General features: G+C 33.8%; 1 protein-coding gene and 1 long non-coding RNA gene across 4 annotated transcripts; both read right to left on the bottom strand.

The window, feature by feature from the left end:
* Positions 1-3876: 3876 nt before the first annotated feature.
* LOC149795416 (uncharacterized) lies at positions 3877-8467 on the bottom strand. The gene is made up of 2 exons (XR_016422108.1): positions 7845-8467; positions 3877-5928 (listed from the first exon to the last, which is right to left on the bottom strand). It is a non-coding gene; the product is annotated as an uncharacterized LOC149795416 (long non-coding RNA).
* Positions 8468-12797: 4330 nt separating this feature from the next.
* On the bottom strand, positions 12798-26241 carry LOC149795415 (uncharacterized). Of its 3 annotated transcripts, none has more exons than XM_089965196.1 (10): positions 25960-26241; positions 24959-25309; positions 23504-23794; positions 21462-21578; positions 18614-18697; positions 17579-17692; positions 16551-17030; positions 15388-15537; positions 15002-15105; positions 12798-14562 (listed from the first exon to the last, which is right to left on the bottom strand). In XM_089965196.1, the coding sequence occupies exons 1-10, from the start codon at positions 25985-25987 to the stop codon at positions 14467-14469; spliced, it is 1815 nt and encodes a 604-aa protein (XP_089821322.1). In that variant the 5' UTR covers positions 25988-26241; the 3' UTR covers positions 12798-14466. The 3 variants fall into 3 exon arrangements, with proteins under 3 accessions (XP_089821322.1, XP_089821321.1, XP_089821323.1); XM_089965195.1 differs by having other exon boundaries at positions 26028-26241; XM_089965197.1 differs by lacking the exon at positions 24959-25309 and having other exon boundaries at positions 26028-26240.
* Positions 26242-27082: the final 841 nt, after the last annotated feature.

The following is a 27082-nucleotide window of genomic DNA, read 5'->3' as shown; positions in this document are numbered from 1 at the left end:
AAAGGATTGGTTAGTAGCAATGAATATATGTTAGACCCAGCGGCCATAGTGGTCCTATTCGTAACTGTTACGAGAACAAGCTTTGTTGGGTGTCAAAAATCACGTTGAAAGCTTTGTTCAAGAACAAAGGACCCTTATTGGCGTCGTAAATCTCACCACGTTGACAGACGGCCGGATCATTGTCTGCTAAGTTGAATAGAATAGGGTAGAATCGATATCCAATCGGAATTGAGAGAGGGTGTGGTCAACCCGAATTTAATTGAGTACTTTAAACTAGAAACTTCAGTAATTGTGAAACATCGTGCTGGAAATTTAAAGCTATAACTCCGAGAAAGCCACCCGTAAATTGGCGGGAAAACTGAGGACATTCTAAGGAACGACAAAGCTTCATAAAGGTCAGTGAGTTATTTGCTCGTTTGTTGCAGAATATTAAAGCATTGTAATTGTAATTATGTGCAGTATGCATACTTCATTACTAGAATCGTTAGTACGTAGAATTACCTTTGTAGTGTTTATTTACATCCATATTTGAGAAATGAGCTATGATTGTGTAAAGAACTATGTAGATTGCTAGCTCGTGGTTAGAATTAATATTGTAATTCGCTATTTGGTTACTTCGTAGTAAACTAGTGCATTTATTCATGTGATATTCCAGAGTTTACAACTGTTGAATTGAATTGTAACTTTGGAAAATGGTTGCAGTGTGTAAAATTAGTTAATATGGATATTTGAATATTTTTGTACACTTGTGGGATTGTACTATACAGAAATGCGTCTGATTGCTGTGCTATTGTTCAGTATAATGAGATTAAGAATATATACACTGATGTGACGCAATTTATTGATGCCTGTATGATTAAGTAATTGATACCGTGCCTTTATTACGACGCTGTTTACCATACAAGAGCGTATGGGCATTTCGATGTGCACGAATGCGTGATCGAAAAATGTAATAGTCTTTATCTGATGATTGATTATTGGTTTAGTGTGAGACGAGATGGCCAAGGAAATATGCTAACGTTTTTGCTTTTTCACAGAAAGATTTTAGGGGACAGACTTCCGGTGTGGTTTAGTCCCGAGTCTTATGGAGAGAGACGGAATATATAGAAACTTCTGGAGAATTCATTTGTGAATCGAAGGCTAGTCGGAGAGCAGAATAAAGGATTAGGAGGAAAAGGAGTCGAGGAGGAGGAATTGGAGAAGAAACATTCTAGGAGAAGGAGTTATGAGGGAAGTCGGAAAGAGAGAAGAAATTGACGGGATAGAAGAGATACTGATGAGTAAAAAAGGAGGACACATTATAAATCAAAGGATGCAATAGGCTATCACTTGGTCGAGAGGAAGAAGAGTGATTGGGAAATTGTTATCATTTGAATATTGAATTTTATTAAATTGTTATTCTTTTGAATTTCACCTTTTGTGTTCTCAATAATTTAACTGTCTGCATTGCTGACTGAGGGCTCGGAGCCTTACCTCTCTCTATCATTAATTTCACTTCCTACAAAATCGAGCCCGGGGTGGGACTTATATGATAATTTAAATAATAAAACGCCACAATAATAATTTAAATAATTTAAACGCCACAATAATAATAATAATAATAATAATAATAATTATTATTATTATTATTATTATTATTCATAGATAATAGGTCCCTTTTGAAACATATATTTTCTTCCATTATTTTGTTATCTTATCATAGTTTAATTAACTCCAGACAGTTTATACTTTTCTGTGCCAAATTTAAATATAAATATCGGTGTATGCGAGATCTGCATTGTGTGTGTTACGTATGAGGAAGTTCATTTTTTTATATTGAGGAAGATATTGCTTAAGGGTGTGTGTGAGTGTGTGTTTGTGTGTGTATGTGCTTGTGTGTACATTTTCCCTTCATTATGTTGTCTAGATAATTGAACTGGGTAAATTATGCGCTCAAGCATGTTATATCCTCAATCAATAGTAAGTTATCATTGATACACATGGGAAGATGTCTGTGAACGCTCAATGAAAACTTATTAAAACCTGTCCTCGTGATATTTGTTCAAAGTCCTGAAATTAGACAAAGAAAAAATCGGAGTAGTTTTTGAATCCTTAGTTATGAAAATCATTAGTTATGAAGAATCTCTGTACCAAAAGAAGTAATCACGTCCTCCAAAACGTTATTTGCATATGTACTTGTTTGTTTGCTCTTTGCTTTTGCTATAGTTGTTGTTTATAATTCTTACGTTTTGTTCTTTTGATAGTTTTTGGGTTTTGTATGTTCATTTGTTGGTTTTTGCTCTTCACATTTTATTTTCGTTGCTTTTATTGAGTGATTGGCCTACTGTTTCTGTTCCTAAAACCAGTAACTCATCAAAATGACGCAATATATATGACGTAATATGAAACAGGTGAATTAAACCACATCTATCAGAAATTTAGCACAATTTCAATTCTCAATTTCGCCGTTTGTTTGAAATCCTTCTGGTACGTACGTAGGTGGGTCTGTAAATATTTGTATAGATAGATAGATAGATAGACAGACAGATAGAACAGTATTTATTAATTTAATCTGTAATATCTTCAACCTAGTTTTTAACTTGTGTTCTTTCCTGCATACCTAAAAATTTTTGTTTCCTTGTGGGAAAAGATGAATATAATAATTTGGTTTGGTTTTGTGGGGTTGACGCCAATTTTCAATACATATTTGGCTACATATGGCAACCAGTATATTTTGGTGTGGAAATAGCCCAGAAGACCCACCGACCCATGCGAAGCTATTGCCAAGCTTTCTCACAAACCACTCGAACAGAGGAAAGATGTGTTGGCAATAAATAAACAGAGGCCTCGACCATAGCATAGCAGACACTAAAAATGAATTTCAATTGACAAATAACATAAGCTGTATCAGCTAAAATAATTAATGTTTTCCCCTTTTTGACTGAGATTCTTTTTTCACACACAAAAACGCGCGCTTACTCTCTCTCTCTCTTTATCTCTCTGCCACTCTCTCTCTCTCTCTCTCACACAATTTGTATATTATGTACACTGTTTCTTTGATGTTACTCGAATTGTATACATTTCCATAATAGGCAACGAGGCTTGTTCAGCTTCATTTTAGTGAAAAATGTATACAAGTATTATATTAAGGATACAGTGTATATACTATACATACATTTTGTTCATACCACATACAAATACACATACTGTTGTTGCAAAGGAGATTACAATTTACTTCTGGATACTGTGTTATTAACAAAGAGATTTAACGTTTCACATCCGTTCGAATGTGACCGCTATCAAATGTAGTTCTCCATATATTTTAGTTATTCGCAATCCCTTTGAAAATAGTAATTTGTTTTTCTTTCGAACTTGTGTTTTCATTTATATTGAATAAATAAATAAAAGACTCTTCAGGTTTTGAAGATGAATTTTGGTTGAAATGACACAGGTAGAGCTCTACAAACATTCGATGGCTTGTGTCCCAAACATTGACCGCGCGGACATTCGATCACGGACAAATATATTGAAGCGAGTAGGGAATAGGTTTAGCTAATTAAATCATGTAATGCTATTTTAAGTTGATCTAAGTCATTATTATGTTATACTTTCCATTGCTACTAATCATACATTGTTTTGACCCCCTCCCCTCTCTCTCTCTCGTTTGTTGTTCCGCCAGTTTTACAATCAAAAGGTACAAACACACTGTCGCATGCCATTGGTAAAATCTATGACATTCCATTTTCACGTATTTTCACTCGTGACTTGCGACTTTTTTTTGTCTCAACACAAATTTTAAAAAGTATATTAGTCATTTACGGAGAGAGAGAGAGAGAGAGAGAGAGAGAGAGATGACTTTGATAAAATTGTGTAACATATGTAATTCACTACAAAACGGCGAGTATTATGTTTTTAATTTTCTAGAATGGAATTTCATCAAAGATCTAGAGAGTATACAATCAACAGTCTGCATCTGACATCATAATTGTATGCATATTTAGAATTCATGGGCGAATCACAATATTGATTTACCAACAGTATCTCTATATCAAATTGTTTTATAAGAAGACATTTTAACACACACACAGACACACAGACACACACACTATTATATATACTCATTCATAGGGGCCGTTTCTCTGTCATACTATTAGAAAAGTGTTTGAAATACTACCAAAAAATAATCCATAGTCATATTAAATTAATATAGACATGTTAGGAACTCGATTCTGGATTACGCAAACTAGAGAGAGCCAACAAAAATGATACTTTTCAATCACAAGATCTATCACGCGAGTTCAAGCTCTCTGTTACATGCCATTTCCTTACGCGAAATCGACACTTCCCTCCAAGTAATGGAACTACTTAGTAGGTCAAAAAATTTCGCGTTCTAAAGCTAGAATGCACATTTGCGAAGCCTAGAGAGCAAATTGCATTGTTAACGTATTCGAGACAGCACGAATACACCTTCTTGATGATGATAATAATAATAATAATAATAATAATAATGAGGACTTTGTATAGCGCCTAATCTTTAGAAGCTCTAAGCGCTTTACAATATTAGAAAATAAATACCATGAAATTAGAAAACATAAAACAAGATGCAAATATTTAATGTAGGGAACATTATTAGATCTTTAAGTTTGTTCTTGCAGTCGAAATAAGTTTTAAAATGCTCTGATACGGGATCTCTAGACATCCAGCCAGAGATGTACTTTCTACTATGAAATGTTTCCCCTAACACCGGATACAAAACTTGTTTAGGCCGTCCTTTAGGTAGTTATTTTCGAGGGAATCACAGACATTATCAAGACTGGAGTAATCATGAAAGACACATACTCCATAAAGTAAAAATTATCTAAAATATATTGTTTAGAGTATAACTAAAACCCGTGTATGTTGTGTGGATAAAGAACTAATGTACGCGCAGGCAGAAACATGTACGCTATCCTCGTACAGAACATCAATGGAAAGAAGACGTAGTGTTCCTGCTTGCTTGGCTATGCCTATATCGAATATGTTTAACAAGAAAAGAAAAAAACTATTTATCAGTTTATACGGAAAATCTCGTCTTTTTGTGAACTTTTTACCCATTGTTGGGAACTAGTGATGTTTTTCAATGTTAAAAACAGTTAATGTATGCATTTATTATTTTAAAAATGAGAAATATATTTAACGCCAAGCAGGCCCAATGGATTGAAATAAAAACCGTTGACCTTTAATCCTTTTATCCTTTGTCTTCTTTTTAAATTTAAGTCATGAATTTCTGAAATCTGGTTAATGTTCTACATTTGGAACAAAAAAAAATACGTTACTGTATATTCATGGAATAGAAAACAAGTTTTAGAACTTTTTACTCTCTCTCACTCTCTTACAACATCAAGACAAGTAACTGGATCCTTGCCAAAATCCTCATTATAAAGAGGCACTTTGAGAATCAATGGTGAAACCGAACCTCATATTTCTGTTGATCCCTTGGCTGTATATGTAGAGACCTCATAACCGAATAATGATGTTCACATACTCCTTTATCCTTCAGAGATCCATGTCCATAGCCTAAACTATCGTGTTTCAAATAAACAAAACTCATTTAATCAAAATGTACCTCTTAGTCGGTGTAGAAGTCGTCATTATTAGAAATAAGATTTAGATTTTGTTGCAGAATTTCATGAACACAGTTCCTTAATTACTGTTTTTGGATGTGTCGTTAACAGTTTGCGTTAAGCAGTGTTTGCGTTATAATGTTGTTTTAGGTAAATAAGCTTTTAATAAACAATTATACAAATGACCAATATTTGACTAGACTTTATGAGATAGGTACGTTTAGCTAAAATGGTATAATCTTTATAAATCAATGTCAACGTAATCATTAGAAGTTTTGTCTGACACCTTCTTTTCTTCTTTCGGTTCCTCATCCTTAATCGTCAAGGATTCAATTTTCTTAGAAACCTGTAAAAATATATTCATCAACATTAGTCAATACCATTATAAATGGCTCAGAAATTCCGACAATGAGGGAAATAGTATAACTTCAATGCAATTTTCAGGAAGAACTGAGAGCAATTTTTGAGGTGACTGATCTCCAATGTGAATCGCTGTATAAACAAGTATACGATAAGGCGAATTTCATTCAACATCACAAATCAAAGTCAAAATAAAGGCGTACTTCTTAATACATATGCTTACAAAAATAAAGTTACAATCCATTTATCGGGGCCCCGAGTGGCCGAGTGGTCTAACGCGCTCTCCGTTACGGATCACTCCCATCTCACCTCTGTCTGCGTGGGTTCGAGTCTCGGATTCGGCTAATGTGGGTATGTGAGAAAGCTTGCCAGTAGCTTCTCGTGGGTCGGTGGTTCTTTCCGGAGTTTTCCCGGGTTCTTCCTCCAACATTAATACTGGCCGCCATGTATAGCCTATCGTGTGCTGATAATTGGCGTTAAACCCTACAACAACAACAATCCATTTATCAAGTGAAACTTGTTAGGCAAAAATCAAAAGTGTAAAGCAATCGCTTTGCACCTTTTAAAATCTGGGTATGATCACCACCTAAGTCACATGCAGAGCTTAGCAATTTGTTATACCAATGCGTGCATATATCCTGCAAATATTGAAGATGCATCCTGGTTCATTTGAACGCGATAAGCAGCCAGCTGTTTCTTCAAAGCTACATAACTTGCTTACTTATTGTACAATCCAAAGCCGGAAATGCAAAGGAATCTGCAGACCAAAATTTAATTTAAAATTGATCTGCAGACTACAGTAATTTGCAACACGAATGCATGAAATGACTGGACCACATATGCGAACAGACTTCTAATAGGTGGGAAAAAAAGAAAAATATATTTAGTTTTTTTCAAAAGATTCTTCACAAACTGAAGTATAATATGCTGTAGAATTCTGATAGTCATACAACTGAAATGGTAAAAATATTTGGTATCAGCCTAGCTAAATACGTGCATGCACAATTAAGAACAATCATGATAGTAGGAATTTAAAAAAATGCTATGAAACTGATGCCAAACAAATTATTATAAGTAGTGAAGTTTGCTATCAAAAGCTAACATTGTATTTTGATATTATTAACCACTATTTAGAATCATGTACTAATTTGTAAGCATTAACTAGTATGTAAGCATTAAATAGTTTGTTAGCATTATATAGTTTGTAAGCATTAACTAGTTTGTAAGCACTGACTACTTGGTAAGCATTAACAATTCATAAGCATTAACTAGTTTGTTAGCATTATCTAGTTTGTAAGCATTAACTAGTTTGTAAGCACTCACTAGTTTGTAAGCATTAACTAGTTTGTAATCCATGCTGAACCAAATATTGCTCTCAAAAAGCTCATGGTTTAGTTAAAGACAATGTTTCATTATATCTTAATAAATTTGACTTTGCATTGAATTAAACCAGAACAACAGATTGGTGGATTCTTACGTTTCCTTACAGAATTGTCTTTTCGTTTTAAGAAAGAGTATAAATGTCCATACCTTACTTTTTTGTTTTACAGATATTCTCAAATGTTTAATATCCATGGTCTTTTCAGTTCTATAGACAAATTCTTTCCTTGGCCATGAGGTTCTTAAGAGTACAATTGAATGCATATATTTCACAGACTAGCTTTAGCTAAAATACGACAGCCGAAACTTAAAGGGTCATTACAGTTATTGTGTAATAGAGATACTATTTGCACACACAAGCAGACAATTTCACAAAATCAAGAACTAGAGTTCTGAACAAAAACAAAGAGCAAGAGATTCAAACTTTTCATAAGTCATCCCAATTTATTTAAATTATGTAATACTGATAAAGACCACAAAAATGTTACTTTATGTGCAGCAATGAAATTATTCCGTACGTACCCTGAACGATGTGGCACGGGTTCTAGTCGACTCGGAAGCTATTTCAACGTCTTTAAATTTCTCTTCAGGAACAATGCCGCTTGAAATGGTTGCTATCTTATATTCTGTCCTACACAAACTGTCAGCATTTCCAGTGGTGGTAAAAGTTTCTGAAGTTGGTAAGTTAGTAAGTCAATGAATATGATGCTGCATTTATTAGTATGTAACTGAATGAATAACTGTGTAGTGTTGCTATTAACTTTCTACACCACCACTATGATTCCAAGGATGAGAACAAAGCGTAATAGTTCATTACCTTATCAAACATTTGGTGTTATTATATTGTTTGATAACATTAAAAGTTCCAAAAGAAATATATTGTGAAATTTGACTAACTAGATATTTTTTTTTTGTGGCAAAAGAGGTTTTATGCTTGTGTTATGATCAGAATCAGTACCATGTACATTTTGTTTGTTTAATTATTTTCCCTTGTCAAACGAGACATAGTTTTAAAAATTCACTGGCATTGCATACGTACAAATCTCACAGTAAAATGTTAAATAATGGAATCAAATGACCTACTGTAATATTTAGATGAAACTGTTGGCTCATCGTTGACCTTTGCAAACAAAGAGTGTATAGGTTCAAACGTATACACTCTTTGTGTATACAAAACAAACTATACACAAGAATTTCTTACTTCAAAGTGTTTTCAGCTTACAACTCATGGAGGCGACATTTTTGCAGAGGGATGCATTCCATTATGATGTTCTTCAACTTATGAAAAAAATGCAGTTTTTAAGAACAAAATGTAGCTTTCTTTTTTAAAGACTTTACCCTTTTTCCTTGTCTTTTCTTAGGGCTGATATCTAAACTTACTTTTACATCATATAGCCTTGATCGTGCTCATGTGTCATTAATATATATTATATATATCTATATATATATATATATATATATATATATATATATATATATATATATATATATATATATATATATATATATATATATATATATATATATATATATATATATCTGCTTGTTTTGAGAAAGGGATAGCAGGTTTGTTAAAATTGTAATAATTATTATGATGTTGTAATCATGACCAAAAAAGTTTTTAGCTTATCAACTAGATTTAATGAGTCTTGAAGAACACAATAAACATACAACAAATAAATAAAACACTTTTATAACTATGTGGGTCATTTCACATGTATAATGTCTTGTATCAAATATATATGTATTCAATGAAGATTAATAATGTTATAAAAATAAACATCTCAAAAGAAATTCATCCGAAGTACTGAAAGTACAATTCAGCTTGATTTACTAAAGAAGAACTATCTAACTCTTGTATGAATTTATCCTTACGTGCATTCTATATTTATTTTCAGACCATACATGCATTTAGCATGTCGGCATTTTGTCGCATGGATTTGGCATCTGCTAGGCAGACACAGCCGTAAAGTGCTTCCTTCCTGTATTGTTTTAAGAGTCAGAAAATCTTTTCCCTCAGAGGAATATGTTGGCTTCAGATATGCTACACCATAAAAATTCCAGGATTTCAAAAAGTGTGATTTGTGCTTTATGATGAGTTCATCTTTTGAAAATTGTTTGTATGATGCTGTGAGTGGTGGTGGATACTGAGATGAACATGTATGCTTCTGTGTGTGTAAGCAAGTCCTGCCTCAAGTCCAGCAACGCTTGCTTCAGGAGTGCAATGTAACCTTAACTAATAAAAATGCACCAAGATATGAAATCAATACACTTTTTTAATTTTGAACTATTATTTATTCCGAATGATAGAATAACCCGTGTCCCAGCATAATGAACTTTGATAAAATTTATTCCATGAAATATAAGTGTATTTAATTATTTTATTTATATTTCAGATTTTACTAGAGATTACTTTGGGTTCTTAAAGTTTTTCAGCAATTTGAACGAAAAGTCATTAAAAATATTTAAGATGTCAGTTGGGTTATCGGTATGAATGCCCTCATAATTGAGGGATCAAAATTTCAGTTTTATTCTTACATTTTCCAGCGCCAAACTCTGTAAACACTTTAAAGATATCTTTCGGGTTATTTTTGTTTTCATCCAGCACCTTGTTGCAGTGCTCTTATTTGGCTTGATATATCATTTTATTAACTTTATTCCTCCAAATTCTATATTCAGTTTGATTTCCTACTGATTTTAGTTGGTCTCTTTGCTTTGTTGCTTCTAAAATTTCTGGGGATATCCAGACTGGCTGGTGGTCTTTCTTTATCCTGTGTGTTTTTAAAGGGGCATGTTTGTTCCCTATACTGATGTATAGATCTCTCCAAGTATCTTAAAAATCATCAGTATCTTCAAATGTTTTGGACTGTATTCCATGGAATCTGTTTCAGACCTTCCATGAATTTAACAGTATCAAAGTTTTGAAAAGATCTGTAAATAATGGATTTATGGATATTATATTCTTGATTTGCGATTGACTTCACTTCCAAAACATTTTTTTTTGTATTGGTATAAATAAGACATATGTCTTTTAGAGGTAGATGTTACTCATGTGGGTTCATTTACTAGCTGCTCCATACCTAATGAAGTAATAAAATCCATCCAATTCACTTTTATTTGATCATTGAGAAGATCTCTATTTATACCGCCAAAATGTAAAATTCTTTCGTTTCATTTTAAATTGTATCTACTTGAAGTTCAAATATTCGCACCAATCAGCATGTGATAATGGTGGTCTGTACACAAAACCTACTAAGTAGGGATTAGCTTTTTCTGGAGTGATATGTAGCCAAATTGTAAAGCCTAATTGTATTCTATTCTTCTCTGATATATTCAGTCATTCTGCTTGCAATACAATGTCACGAAGAGGACAAAATCATAGGCTGAGGAAACTAAAGAAAACATTTAGCTATTTAAAAAATAGAAAGGAAAAGAAACGACAAGAGACAATGATTCTTATTTAACTTCCTTTTAGGAAAACGAACAAGCATGCATGCAGGAAACACGTGTCAGTCTGGTCACGAATTTTTGATATGATCTCAAACTAATATGCGTTATTTACAGAAACCTAATTGACACAAACGTACAGTGAAAATGTACCATACACAGGTTTTAATATCTCGTTCGAAATTCCATAAATTAATGAAATGCAATTGGGATTACAAGACAATAGTGTGAATGCGATACACGTTATCACGCAAAGATGTTGGCTTCGTCGACAATACCGTGTGAGGGATTTGGTCAGGTCATACATGACAGAATCACAAATTCATGTAAAACCCTGGGCTGTAACATACACTGAAACCTTTCAATTTTAATATATTAAATGTAAACAAACTGAAAGAATGTTATACAAACTGTTTGACCTTTCTTTTCTTATATCTTCTCTGTAGTATATAATGTGAATGTCTGATAAAGTATAGTAAAACATTTTTGTATTTGATAGAAATTGCATGGATATTATCACACACACATACACACACACACTCGCAGAAAAATAGATAGATAGATCGATCGATCGACACACATAAAGATAGACCAGTGTTTATTAATTTAATCTGTACTATCTTGAATCTAGTTTTCAACTTGTATAATTTCCTGCATACCTAAAAATTTTCGTTTCCCGGCGGGAAAAGGTGAATATAACAATTTGGTTTGGTTTTGCGGGTTTAACGCCAATTTTCAGTACATCATCGTCTAAATATGGCACCCAGTACATTTTTGTTTTGTAGAAAATACCCAGAAAGAATCAATGACCCGTGGAAAGCTATAGGCAAGCTTTCTCACAACCCACGCGAACAGATGAAAGATGTGTAGGTCGTATGTAAACCGGGGGACATGAACATAGCATTATATACACTAAAAATGAATTTGGAATGACAAGTAACAGAGCTAAATGAGCTTAAATAATTAGTTTCCATTAATAGGCAACCAGGCTTGCCTAGCTAATTTTTAGTGAAAATTGTATACATGTGGTATATCAAGGATACAGCATACATACTATAAATATATTTTATTTATACCAAATAAAAATGCCTTGTTTCAAAGGAGTTTACGATTTACTACAGGATACTGTGTATTGTCGAAGGAATTTAACTTTTCACATCCTTTCCAGTGTTACCGATACAAAATGTAGTCCTGTATATATTTTATTTCTTTACAAGTCTTCTGGAAATTGTTAATTTGCTTCTTTTTGAACATGTGTTTCCATTTATATTGACGAAATAAATAAAAGAGTCTCTGGATTTTGAACTTGGATGTTGGTTTAAATGAAAAAGGTAGAGCTCAGTAAACATTGCACGGCTAGTGGCCCAAACAGTGACAGCGCGGCCATCCGATCACGGACGAGGTTTAGGAAGCTAGTAGAGAATATTTTCAGGTTTAGCAAAATGACGATCCGACAAGATGTAATTAAAAACTTTAATGGTATTTACAGTTGCTCTAAGTCATTATGTTGTTTTACTTTCCGTTACTACTAACCATAAATTGTTTTGACCCCTCTCTCACATTCTCTCTTCTGGTCGGTTGCTTTAACCATTTTACAATCAAAAGGTCCAAACACACTGTCGCATGTCATTGGCAAATATCTACAACATTCTTTTTAACGGATTTCACCCATTACTTGCAACGATGATCCAGAGAGAGAGAGAGAGAGAGATTATGAGATTGTGTATATGTCAATTATTAGAATTAGACAAACTCGTCTACACAAGCTATTGCAGATTTGTATCATAGTATTATGTGACACTGAAAAAAACTCCCATGGAAAGTGTACATATACCATGATAACGGTTCGAATTTTTATGTGTTCCTTGGTGTAAGTTTAAGATCAAGTTTAAGCCCAGATTTTTTTTTTTCTCTCACACCACTAATTTCCACTTATACTAGTCAGAGAGAGAGAGAGAGAGAGAGAGAGAGAGAGAGAGAGAGAGAGAGAACATTTTGTAACATATTTAATTCACTACAAAACAGAGATTATTTGTGTCTCTTTATTCATGAATGGAAATTCATCACTGATCTCGAGGGTATAAAAGCAATAGTTTAACATCTAACAGCATGATTGTATGCGTACTTATAAGCCACTGGCGGATCACAATCTGATGTACCAACAGTATTTGTATATCAAAATATTTTATATGAACACTTATAAACACACACACGCACACACACACACACACACTATTAAATAAGTATTGACATGTCATGTGACTGTCGATACGTGACATAAGCGTGGAAACTCCTAAGGAACTCGAGCCTGGATTACGCGAACTAGAGAAATAGAGGAAAATGATACTTTTCAATCACAAGATCTATCGCGCTAGTTCGTGCTCTCTGTTATGTACATTTTCTCTTACGAGAAATCAACACTTTACTCCGCGTAATCGAACTACCTGGCTAGTTCAAAACATTTCGCTTTCTGGAAGCTAGAATGAACGTTTGCGAAGCTTGAAATTGGTATCTCTAACATAAAGTTGTTCCCCTAACACCCGATACAAAAATAGTTTAGGTCGTCCATTAGGTAGTTATGCTTGAGGGATTCACGGTAATTATCAACACTGGACTAATTATGGAAGATGCATACTCGATAAAGTTAAAAACAATGATATAAAATAGATTATTTTGAGAATAACTAAAACCTGTTTGTTGTGTGGATAAAGAGCTGATGTACCCGCAGGCTGACACACGTATGAAATCATCGCACAGAACAATATATGGAAAGAAAGCGTAGTGTTCCTGCTTGCAATTCTATGCATATACCGTGCATGATCAACACGAAAAGAAAAACATTTATCAGTTAAACGGCTCTTGTCAGTGGACTATTTGAACATCTTTGTCCATTTTTCGAAACTATGAATGTTGTTCGGTGTTGACATCCGTTAATATCCACATTTTTTATCTTAAAAATGAGAAATATATTTAACGTCAAGCAGGCCCTATGAATTGAGAAAAAGAAACCATCAATTTATCTTTGATTCTTTTCTCTGGTGCCTTCTTTTCAAGTTTAATTTAGGGATTTCTCAAATCTGGTGAATAGTCTACACCAGTGGTTCCCAAACAGAAGAAATATGTTTACCGTATATTCCAAGAGTAGAAACACGTTTAGACGTTTAACTCTCTCTCTCTCTCTCTCTCTCTCTCTCTCTCTGACAACATTAAGAATAGTAAATGGATTAAATTCTAAATATGCTCATTATAAAGCGACCTTTAAGAATCAATGGTTAAACATGACCTTATATTTCTAACTGTTTCTTGACTGTATAAGTAGATTTTCGTAACCGAAAAACCAACAGGTTCTTGTAGCATCAGTTTATACACATAATCAATGCCCATTGTTGCGCCTAACATATCACGTTTAAATAAACAAACTCAGTTAATAAAAAGGTATCTCCTTTTTTGAGTGTCCACGTTATCATTAGTTTAAATCAGATTTAGATCTGTTGCATAAATTTATGGACACGATTTCTCAATTACTGTTTTGGAATGTGTCCTTTCTATTGTTTACGATAAGAAGCATTTTCGTGATGCATGTTTTTATTAGATTTTTTTTTATGTAAATAAATTTTAAAAAATAAAATTATCAAAATTGGCCAAGATTTTACTAGTCTTAATGTGTCATTTTTGATGAGCTAAAATGATATAATAATTATAAATCAACGTCAGCGTAATCATTGTCTGAAATCCTATTTCCTTCTTTCTGTTCCTCATCTTCAAGCGTCAAGGAGTTTACATTCTTAGAAACCTGTAAAGTATATTCATCATAATTAGTCAATGCTATTATAAATAGCTCAGACATTTAGACAATAAGGGAACTAATTATGATTTCAATACAGTTTTCCGTACAAACTTAGAGCAATTGTTGGGGTGACTGATCTCTAATATGATTCGCTGTATATATAAATATCTGAATAGGCGAATTTCATTAATATATGCTGTGGAATTCTGATAGTCATAAAACTGAAATAGTCAAAAGATTTGATATGAGATTACCTAAATGCTTTCATACACACTTATCATGCACTTAAATGAGTCCAGTAATGAGATTATATTCCAGTTAAAGTCTTGACAGAAAAGAATAAACTATTTTGATACATTCCAGTGGCATAACACATATTTGTGGATTCTCACTTTTCTTTTTTAGTTGTCTTATTTGTTTTAAAAAATATTATAAATGTCCATACCTTGTCGTTTGGTACAGGTGTCGTATGCTGTATATTCTCAGATGTTTCATATTCATCATCTTCTTTAGTTCCATGGTCAAATTGTTTTCTTGACCATAATGTTCCTAATAATACAACTGAATAAATATATTTCACAAACTTTCTTACCCGAAAATACGGCTGCCGAAAACTTAAATGGTCAATATAGTTATTGTTTAATAGAGGTACTATTTACACAGAAGCACACTATTTCAGAAAATCAAGAACTATTGCTCGGAACAAAATTACAATGAGTAAGAGATTCAAACTTTCCATAACAGTCATCATAATTTATTTCAGTTATTCAATATTGTTAAAGAATAGAAAACATTACCTTATGTACATCAATGAAATTATTCCGTACGTACCCTGACATGATGCTGCATTGGTTTTAGTCGACTCAGAAGCTACTTTAACGTCTGGAAATTTCTCTTCAGGATGAATGCCGCTTGAAATGGCTTCCATTTGATATTCGATCTTACACAAACTGTCATCATTTCCGGTAGCGGTAAAATTTTCTGAAATTGGCAAGTTAAGTTTTGTTTTTGTTTTTGTTGTAGGGTTTAACGTCATTTCTCAGCACATTATAGGCTATACATGGCGGTCAGTATAACTGGTGGAAGAAGAACCCTGGAAACCCAGGGAAGAACCATCGACCCACGAGAAACAACTGGCAGGCTTTCCCATGTACCCACGCTAGTCGAGCCTTGGACTCGAACCCACGCAGACAGAGGTGAGATGGCAGTGATCCGGAACGGTGAGCGCTTTAGACCACTCCACAACTCGGGGCCCCCGGCAAGTTAGTAAGTCAGTGAGTATAATGTTGCATTTATTGGTACGTAACTGACTGAATAACTCTGCAATGTTGCTATTAACCATCCTCACAAATACTATGACTCCAAGGACGAGAAAAAACGTAATAGTTCGTTACCTTATCAAATATTCGGTGTTATTATATTGTTTAGTAACAAAAAAGTTCTAAAAGAAATATATAGTGAAATTTCGTCATTGTTAAATCACTAGAGAACTTTTTATTTTGGTGAAAGCGTGTGAGTATGTGATTTGGATTTTAACGTAGCTTTAATAATTTGTCAGTCATATCGCTACAATGTCTGCAGTGTGGCAGTTCATAGTGATGTCTACCACCGAGGCATCGTGCCGCAAGCATGTGGCACGATTTCTCACCCAGTCTAATTATCCTGACACCAGGCCGACCAGCCCTAACACGAACTCCTAATGCTGAGCGCCTAACGAGGTAGTTGTTAGTACCATTTTTATAAGTCTTTGGTATGACTCTGCCGTGGTTCGAACTCGCGACCTCCCGCATTTTATGCGGACACTCTAACCACACAGCGAAAGAGATTTTATATATTGGCTTATGCTTGTGTTCTGACCAGAATGAGCACAATGTACATTTTGTTTGTTTAGTTGTTTTACCTTGTCTAACGAGACACAGACATAGAAATTGTCTAGCATCACATACACAAAAATCTTTTAGTAAAATTTTAAATAATGGAATGAAATGACCTACTGTAATATTTAGATGAAACTGTTGGCTCATCGTTGACCTGTTCAAACAAAGCTTGAATACTTTCAGCCACCTTCTTTTGTACGGTGCAGATAGTTTTATACTCCTCTCTGCTTGAGTTTGATACCAATGAAGAGACACCCGGACACTCTCCCAAAATTCCCATTACTGTGCTTACATCACATACAGAAAACAAAGTATTGGACCGTTCACTTGTTTCACTGCAGCCGAATATATTATTTGGTTTGAAGTCTACACATTTTTCTAGGGAATAGATACTGCTGTCTAAAGTATCAACAGAGGCTGCGTTCCATAGAGCTGCTGAGCGGTTAACATCAAATATCGTATCATGAAGCCCTTTCACTTTAGGAACTGACCGATCCGCAATTCTTTCCACCCATGCAAGCATTGCTATAGTCCTTCTTTCAGTAGTAGGAGTAGAAAAGGAAGCAGTTTCACATTTCTCTAGGATAAGACGTTGCACTGCAGAAACGATAAGAACAATTGCATTATTAAGAAATTAGCAGAATTGTAAGCCGCATAGATGGAGTGGAATGATTGCTGATGTATCGTGTGCAAATATTTTGAATTCCTGATTTTCGTTACAAAATGCTTCTGGAAAACACACCAGCGAGATGTATGAGATATCAACTGAAATAATATTTCATGATCTTTCAGATGAGAATTATGTCTACATCTTGTTATAAATAACAGAATGTACTTATCGTCATGTGATGAACACCCTCAATTTACTTTTGTTATTAAGCGACACGAAACAATCTCAAGTGTAGAATATAATATTATCAGACAATAATATTGTGATATAGGAAAGTAAACAGGCTTTGAAATAAAGTCCAAGAAAGACTTTAATAAATCTTCATATTTAAAAAGGAGCATCGAGAGTCTTTGGGTATGGATTATGCTTTCGTGTACATAATGACTAAATATATGCACAACGATATGGAGAACATTAATAAAATTGATTTAATCTGAGTACAAGCTAGACTTATAAGAAAATGTAGAATTTGTACCTGTGTCTAGATCATAGGTATTCCTCCGTTGCATCCAAATCAAAAAGCCAATCGTCAGCATGATAACACCAACCACTCCAATGGCAACTGGTATGACATAGCCTGGTATACGCACTGTGGATATATATATATATATATATATATATATATATATATATATATATATATATATATATATATATATATATATATATATACAATTTCCTTTAATTTCCGAATGTTAACATTCATTCGTATGAATAAATAGACAACCCATTAAGAAGCATTTCATGTAAAATATGAATTTGTATTTCAGTCTTTGCTAAACTTCCAAGTAGTGTAACACTGTGCTAATGGTGGTAGTACATGTTTATTATATATCTGGTCATGTCAAATTTATAAAAGTCACTGTACTAAAGTTATTATAAAATTTCGGATCTTATTTAAATCGAAGCTTTTTTCCTTAACTTATATAATAAAAATATCTACGTTCTTTGAAGGGATATAAGAAATATTGCACCCGTTACAATTCAACGCTTTCAATTCAACCTGAAATATTTGCTTATATCTACTGAAAAATGTAGATATCCTCTTCATAATTAATAAACGAAAATAAATAAATAAATGTGTTCTCAATCTATATACAACGTACAATTAATCATATATATATATATATATATATATATATATATATATATATATATATATATATATATATATATCCTTTACCTAACTGTTCATTACTTGTTCACCGCCCTTTTAGTGAGAAATTCGTCCACGCACTCTGGGAATTACGTACAGAATTTACCTGTAGAAGGTGTCTTAATCAACACTGCGACAGCAAAGAAGTAAAATAGATTATATTTCTTGAACATATATATGATAATCTAGCCTGTCTGTTTTATGAAATACATTCATTCGGCTATTATTTATATTCTTCGATTACTCACAAAATATTGGTTACCTTACACGATATAAATTAAATATTACACAGTAAAACCTGCTTTAACAGGTACATATTGCTACTCTTTAAATGCGTCGCCTGGAATTACTTACTTTGTGTGGACAGTGAACTCGTCTGACTGCGGGATGAACCAATAACATAGCGTTGGGATTCAGAAGAACTTGCATCTAGTGTACCTGTATTCATAGTGCGATTATTGGTATAATCGGTGTTTATAATAAAATAAAATAAATTATTTTGTGCGACAAATATACGGAGGATATAAAATCAAGGGCATATATAATTTTGTGTCTTGTTTTGTTAAGTGACATGTATTTAGAAAATCGTTAAAATGAATAATTTGTATGCCTTTTTGAAGAGCATTATGTGTGAAATCCAAATATGTCACTCTGCTAAAATTTACTCCAACCGATTTCCCAAAATCCGTTTACTAATTCTCTGTTTCATATTATTGTGATATCTTTCTAGATCAGGTCAGCCACACTAATATGCGAACTATTGATTACAAAATATTTGGGGGCCCGAGTGGCCGAGCGGTCTAAAAGCTGTCCGTTCCGGATCTCTGCCATCTCAGCTATATCTGCGTAGGTTCGAGTCTCAGGCTCTGGTAACGTTGCTACGTGAGAAAGCTTACCAGTAGGTTCTCGTGAGTTAAACCCTACAACATCAACAACAAAGTATTTTGGAGTACATGGTCACAAATTATTAAGAACAGACGGAAAAAAAATATATTGACCTCCTTACTAGTTTATATAAATGTTTATATCAATTATAATGGCTCACACCTGGAACTAATATAAAGAGCGTTAGTAGTTGATCCTATTGCATGTTCATTACTTTCGTTTGTAAAAGTATTGCAAGCAATGAAAACATTACATATACTTCTAGACGGTGACAAAGAAAAGGATTTAGACATATGATTTAAGGAATCATCATGGTGAAATGACAGAGCGAGAAAGCAATCCACCACAGAAGAACAAGTTGTCACTATTCATAGGTTAGATACATTTGAACTTCAAATGCATAACTTCGTTGGACCTTTGCTTCATAGATTTATGACGGAGATAAAAGAACCTTAAATGTCAAATAGAATATGACGCAATATTGTGTTAGGAGCTAAGTGATTTTTTTTCTCCCTGTGCTTTATAAATAAGACAAGATTTTATTTTCATTACCTCAATTGGACTGTGATGATATAAACTTGGCACACTCTTCATTGTGAAACCTAAATGTAAGTTTAATACACTATAATCTCCACATCTGTGAATTCTTTGTTTTAGTGATGTGTATACATTTCAGGGGCAGGTAATTCTACCGCCATCCTTTGCAAGGATTATAATTTTACACGCTATTATTCATAAACGAAACAGTAGGAGTTCGTAATAAGAACAAAAATAGGGTTATAAAATGTGAAAGTTTCGAACTTATGTTAAAATACAAGTCCCCATGATGCACCTTGAAGCGGAACAGGAAAGTATGGTTATAAATGATTTGTAATTCTTTTTCATCTTTGGGTACAGAGCATACAGATCATTGCATTCACTCGAAATATTTGAATGTGTAATAAGCTAATAGGATTTATTCACTTAGACCTAAATCAGGTTATCACAGTCTTAAACATTCTCTTTAGTTTAAAATAGGCAACTTGTCTAGATTTGAAGTATCAGTATTTTCTGGGTCTGTCTTTCATATCACGGGGGGGGGGGAGGGGGATTTTCCCCGCCGTTTTATATATGACGTAATAGACATGCATATCATTGAACTACCGATCATTTGCAGAAGGAAAATTGTACTTCTTTGGATTAGTGTGTAACGGGATGACCAGACATATTGGACTGTCTTTATCAGCTTCACACACGATCAAGGTTGATTATAATTGGAGGATGACACATACAGGGTATACACAATGCACAAGTAACAATGGAATCCGACAATACTCTTCCGTATCGATGATATCATGCCCCCTCTGTGTTTAGACAGGTTATATGTCATTGCTGTTAATGAAAGTGTAAGGTGCTGAAAAACAATATTTATGTCTCATGAACTGTCCATATTTTCAAAAAGCACGTAGAGGCTTTATACCAAGGAGTGTATATTTTAACTCAAAGTCCTGTAAAATCAAATATTAATACTAATAGGTAATGTAGGCGTGATGAGTCAAATCGTGCAAAAAGGGTTATAAAACAGAATGTGAAATCTAATCTAAAATATTTTTTTATTCCTTTAAATAATTGATCTTATCTGCTCTAGGGATATAATTCTCAAGTCATATATACATGTACCCTCACATATAAACTGAACACATTATAAGTTAAACTGGACAATGAAACGGGGCAACTAGAAAGATTATTTGTGGAACGTTTCTTTTTTCGCTGGTAGCAGCCACAATTTGGGTCATTACGGAGTTTTAAAGGGTAATTTTAATTAATTTCATCCAGTTCTAATAATTGCTTAGGCAAAGTTTGTAATAAGCTCTTAGGCGTGGACTACATCACATCGCATTTGTGAAATTTTAAGTGACTGCTGACAAATGCTATCGACTTCTGGATAAATGTTACATTCGCCTTTGAGGGTAATACTAAATATCGGCAAAACCAAAGCATGGTCACTTTCTTGACAAACTCCTTAGACACATACACATGCGTATACAGTCATGTGATATGATTGGTGTGATCAGTTTTGTAATCGCCAAAATGAACATTTATGACGAGTGATCGTACCTGCAGTTTTCATGCGAAATTGTGTTTTATTAATGCAGTTTTGTTTCCAATAGTGGATATGCTAATTCTTTAGGGGTATATTTATCGGTGGAGCAGACACTACATAATATTATATGTGTGTGTGTGTGTGTGTGTGTGTGTGTGTCCAATTGTCGACTGATGACCACACAATTACTTTGCAGTCATGTTCTTCAGTAAATCTACGTGGAAATCTACTTACTTGGTTTCAGTGGAATCCGTTGACTATAGTTATCCTCAGCTGAAATTTGATGTAACTGGGGTTTTGTTATCCTTGCTTGTAGTGTATCAGGATTCATGGTGTTAGTTGTGGTAGTACCTGTTTATTACATATTTCATAATAAGATATTAAATTATATTAGTGGGAAAAAATGATTTAGCTACAGTGGCGATACCATGTCTGGAACAACTCTTTTCATTGTGGAACTATATCTGTTATTAGGTATGTTTTTTGAAACTGCATTTCCCTATTTAAGCCTATTGTATTTACTTCCTTTCCTCGCTCTCTCTCTCTCTCAGTCCCTGTCTCTCTCTCTCTCTCTGTCTCTCTCTCTCTGTCTCTCTCTCTCTCTCTCTCTCAGTCCCTGTCTCTCTCTCATCCATCCTTTTTCCTTTTCAGATTAGGATGATTAGATTAGTAAAACCTGATGTAATCAATTAAAAGGCACTATTACGAACGCACAAAAAACGATCTGCAAACAACAGAAAGCAGACTTCAAGTTTTTCTGATGAATCTCGCAAATAGTTAGTGATGGAACTTCTATGACTAGTTGCTATTCGATTTTTGTGTCATCCATACATGTCGTAAACATGTTACACTCTAGGAGAAAATGAGATGAAATTTTAAGAAAAAATGTGGTTTACTTATAGTAATAAACGTAGCAATTATAACTGTCTTCACAATGAAATTATGTCTGAAAACGATAGAGAAATCATGTATTGATAGGCAGTCGAAATATGGATGTAACCACCGTGTCCAAAATGGACAGCACGTCCGTCAACAAACAAGATTAACGTCTAGAAACAAAACTAAACAAGCTTTGCAGCCTAAAATCTTATAAGTAATCTCACAACCATTAAAACGCTTGTTTAATGGCGTTATTTTCCGAAGTCTTTTGGAACGTTCTGTCATGTTCGTATGTTGCTGCAGTGTTCTCTGTATCAATCCGAACAAGAAATGTGTTGAAAAAAATAATTTATTTTACATTTTAAATGAAAACATCCATTCATTCGATTAAATACAAAATTTGATACATTATGTGCAAAATTTAAAATTGTCTTTTTTGTCTTCGCTTAGCTTCCCTGTAGTGTAACATGATTCATTATTGCAAGCAGTGGTAGTACCTGTTCACTATATATTTGGTCATGTCAGATTTATATAAGGTCACTGGACTAAAATTATAAAAAATTCGGAACCTCTTTTAATTTATGTAACAGTGTAGCCGCATTGAAGAAACAAATTCATGCAAATAGAAGCTTTTTGCGTTAAAATGTATAATTTAAAAAAAACTATACTTAAAAAATGTAGATATCCTCTACGTAAATAAATAAGAAAAGTCTGATAGAATTCTTATGTACTTCTTTCTCTTTAATTTTGGGATCATTTCTCTTCTTCAAAACACGTGAAAGTGAAAACATATAACGTATTAGTTGCCATTTTGCATATCATTAAACGAGTTTCAGAAATTTCATTTGAAATTACCTTAAAGATAGAAATATATGTCACATGTGGAAAATATTGATTGATTCATAATATTGAATAAACTGCATAAAAGTGCGGCGAAATTTTTTAAGTAGAATCAGACGCATTATACCAGTAGCGTTTTCCTTGGACAACGTTATGGGAATATATGTAACGTCAAAAAGGCACCATTACAACGGTGTATGACAAAACCTATTAATTGCGTTTACGTACTCAAAGAGTTCGGTCAGGTTCCAAGATTACAGATGATTCTAACAGTTAATCTCAAACTCAACAGAAATTTCTCTTATCTGATTGGCTAACGTCAAATGGTTGACTAATCATATGTTAGAATTATGATTGAGTCCATCTGTGTGAAAGAAAAATGTCTTTAATCTTGCTGCCCGTTTGTAATAACGTCTTTAACGTAGGTGCTTTAAGTTTATAGTTGTGAAATTTTTCAAATGTAATCCGAACAATAAGATTATCACACCCATACAAATGCAGAGTATATGAATAAAAAAATAATGACTACATTTATCTTAATCTAATGGATGCAATACCTGTTATGTTCAGGAACCTTCGCTCAATGACAGTGTCCTCCCTTATAACTTTGTATAGTCCTGCATCCCTCTGTGTGACATTCTGTATGATGATTGAGCATGTTGTATCAAACTCGTCTCGTGAACATCTTAGACGGACAGCAAATTGTGTACCAGGGAACAAACTGCATTCACATTCATGAATGATGGCAACCTTCTTGTGATAGTGATATAAGAAGGATAGTTTGGATGGGTTACTAAATTTCATGATGACATTCTCTCCAACATAACCTCTCGGTACTTCACCTGGTTCTAGTTCAACATAAATAAAATAAACTAAATGTAAAAATGAATTCTACAAGGTCACGGGAATAATCGAAGATATTAGCGGAAAGAGGGAAGGATAATAATGAAACATAGCGTGGATAGATAATGGATGGAGTTAAGTACCACCGCCATTGAGAGTTAATATTTGAAGATTTTTGCTTTAAATATACATTTATAAAATCACCAACTTTATAAGAAAATGAGTGACAGTTGGGCTGTCAAAAGGTGCAAGAATATCGAAATTCCCCTCAAAAAGCGTCGTTTGCAAAATATAATATTTGGACAGCTCTTTCAGAGTAGGAGGATAAACTGGAGATGCATGTCAAATTGTTCATCTCTTGATGACCACAAAATAATGCATAATTTGCGTGATATGATTAAGATACTTCAAGCCGGATATTCTCCAACGTAAAAGTTTGAACAACAAAGATTTACTTTTGTATGTGGCGTATAATAGTGTCAATCAGTTTCGATAAATTTCAAGGCGCTTTATGGTCTACAGAGTCAGATTACCAGTCATCAGCAGTTCAACGTGTCTCGGTTTAGATATTACATGAAGACGATACAATAGAATATAAGAAGCAATAGTAATTGAATTTACTTTTTGTCGTTCGACACGAATGAGAAATCAATTCAAAACTCATAATCTATACAAATTCCCTCCACATCTTACAACACTTTTAATCTATACCACTAAAGGAAAATGCGAAACATTGCGTGCAACAATTAAGAATGGAGTCGAATAAACAAGTATGAACACGAATGAATTGGTTAAAATGTGATAAGAATGCACCTAACGAATTTGTTGATATCGCTCCATATACGATTTGCTGCGGTCGAATGTTTGCCGTAGTGTGAAGGACGAACTCGATTCCTATTGTTCGCAGTCATTCAAGATTATTCAGGGAAATAATTGAAAACAGAAAGCTATATACGGTCATTATTTATACATACTACATTAAACAGTACATTAATTATAAACAAAATACCGACGAAACTACATTTTTTAACACGAAATGTACTTTTATTACTCAAACAGCACATATATAGGCAATTCCTGTGTCTGAGTATGGCCAACATCACTCCTGATCATGTAAGAATAAATAATCCATTCCATTACACTAACCTATCATCAACTATCACACATACCAAAAACATTTAATTGGACGTTCCATCTAACATCCTTTTCTTCGAATTTCTGATGCGGTTCTGTTTTAGGTCTGTAGAAACTTTCTTCGATCTGATATAGACCCTCATCGTCCCTGCATACATTGCTGAATATTAAAGAAGCTTCATTGGAAGTAACATTGTATTTCGGGATTAGTCGGTCGTTTTGGACTTTTTCGTTGTCTCCAGGGAAGATGGTATTTAGGAGAGTAATGTTGGTACCTTTAACTATGATGGACAAAGTTGTATCATTCAAAAACCATTTTCTTATTAAAATTGTTTCTCCAGCTTTGGCGTCAAGTTCAGCTTTGTTATCTTCAGATAGAGTTCTAGCTGTAAATAAAATACATCATGTCCTCATGAACGTACAGCAAACGCCAAAGTAAGTAGTCATGACGTACATAAGAAACGACTAAAACCCTGTAATGTTAGCTCGATTTGTTTAAACAAGACAAAACGATGATCGTTCATAGAACTTGATTGTCAAGCCATGAAATAAAATGGGGCGTGTCATTTCCACATTTATTTTAGTATGAGTCGTTATGGAGATATGTTTTCTAAGAAATATTATGAAACAATTAGACATTCAAACTTGCAGTAGTGTTTGAGATTTTGTGATACTAATGTCGGAAAAATGATGAATGAAAATGATGCTTTCTAGTTTACTTCATTTGGAACGAAAATTTCAAACTAAATGATAAGTAATGAACCGAATTTTGCCGTACAAGTATCACGTGTTATCAGTGACGTCGAGGGTTAGATTTATATGAACAACAAATAGTGCATTGCCTTTTTATTTTACGACATTCATTTCTGCCATAGAGCTTAACTTTTGGACCATAATTACGCCAATACCAATTTGTCAATATCCCTAAGCAGGATAAAGAAAAAATATCTTGCATAACAATATGATGCCCAGATGATTTCATTTCATTTTCAAACAACATATGTTGGTATCAAAACTTCTTTGAACCCTTTAGTACCTGTAATTCGTGCATTGTGGTTGTACATATGCCTACAATGGATCAAAGTTATTTCTTTCGGCTTTTACCTCGAGGCACTGCTGATGTCAGCAAGCAAAGGAACACTATCCACATCATCATGTTGTAATCCCGAACCCTAAATCTGGTAATTGTCTCTTTACACTTTGTTCCCATTAACATAATTTCTGCCTAGTTGGAAACAGTGACCACTAAGTTATGATCTCCCTCCATAGTCAATCACTATAGTATAACTAAATGATGACGAAGACAGATGTCAAATAAATTAATCTGCTGTATACATATAAACGCCCAACAGTCTATTCTTACATCGCCTGACACATGAAACGCACGATCAATGACAAATAATTACTGGATTGTACGAATTTGTTTCCGTTCCTATGACTATGCAAGTGGGTAAATAATGTCCAAATCTGCATTCAAAATCCTTCCATATGTACATACCCAACTAGATATAATAGACCCTTCCACATATTCTCTGACCTCATCATGGTTTCGGTGGTTACTATAGACCTTTCGATTTTTGTTTCCATGGGTGCGGCCATATTCGTGCCACGTGACCGCCTGTCATTAAGGTACTGATTTAACTATGCGGTTAATCTGAGACAATTATTTCCTACGTGTTGATTCTAAATACTAGAGATTATCTCAAGCAGTCATGTCAACAGAAAAGCTTATGCGAGTAGATAAACAATGTTTTACAGTTAAACAGATAAAATAATTCCAAAATACAAACCATTAGAATGATAAGAAAGTTCATGAAATATAATCCCTGGGTAATGCCGATTAAGTCTTCTTCCAATTTATTCCCATTATGGTGGACCAGATCGAGTCCGATCCTTAAATTACAGACATGATCAATTGTTCGTTTAAAATAAACAATCGAACGAGCTGTTTTTGGATAAAAATTAAAACAAACTGGTGAAATGTTATATCTGCAAGTGCGAAACGCCGAATAGTTTCGACACATGCTTCAGATATTACAATCCTCAGTCAGTTATGGTCTTTCAAATAAAGTGCCCATAGCACTTTAAACCCTGAAATAATAAGCATTTCGCTTTCCTTCGTGGGTTCTTCATTTTCATATTCCATTATTCGTGGTCTG

This window comes from Sinohyriopsis cumingii, chromosome 7 (assembly GCF_028554795.1).
Source record: "Sinohyriopsis cumingii isolate HCF-2022 chromosome 7, ASM2855479v2, whole genome shotgun sequence".
NCBI lineage: Eukaryota > Metazoa > Mollusca > Bivalvia > Unionida > Unionidae > Sinohyriopsis > Sinohyriopsis cumingii.
The sequence above is the reverse complement of the archived record's forward strand: the minus strand, read 5'-3'. Positions and strand labels throughout refer to the sequence as shown.

Coding starts and splice junctions, on each gene's coding strand:
- LOC149795415 (XM_089965195.1), bottom strand. CDS start 26,139: ATGTTAATGGGAACAAAGTGTAAAGAGACAATTACCAGATTTAGGGTT. Junction 23,795..24,958: donor CGTCCAATTAAATGTTTTTG/GTATGTGTGATA, acceptor ATGTTGAACTAG/AACCAGGTGAAGTACCGAGA. Junction 14,563..15,001: donor CACCTGTACCAAACGACAAG/GTATGGACATTT, acceptor TATACTTTACAG/GTTTCTAAGAATGTAAACTC.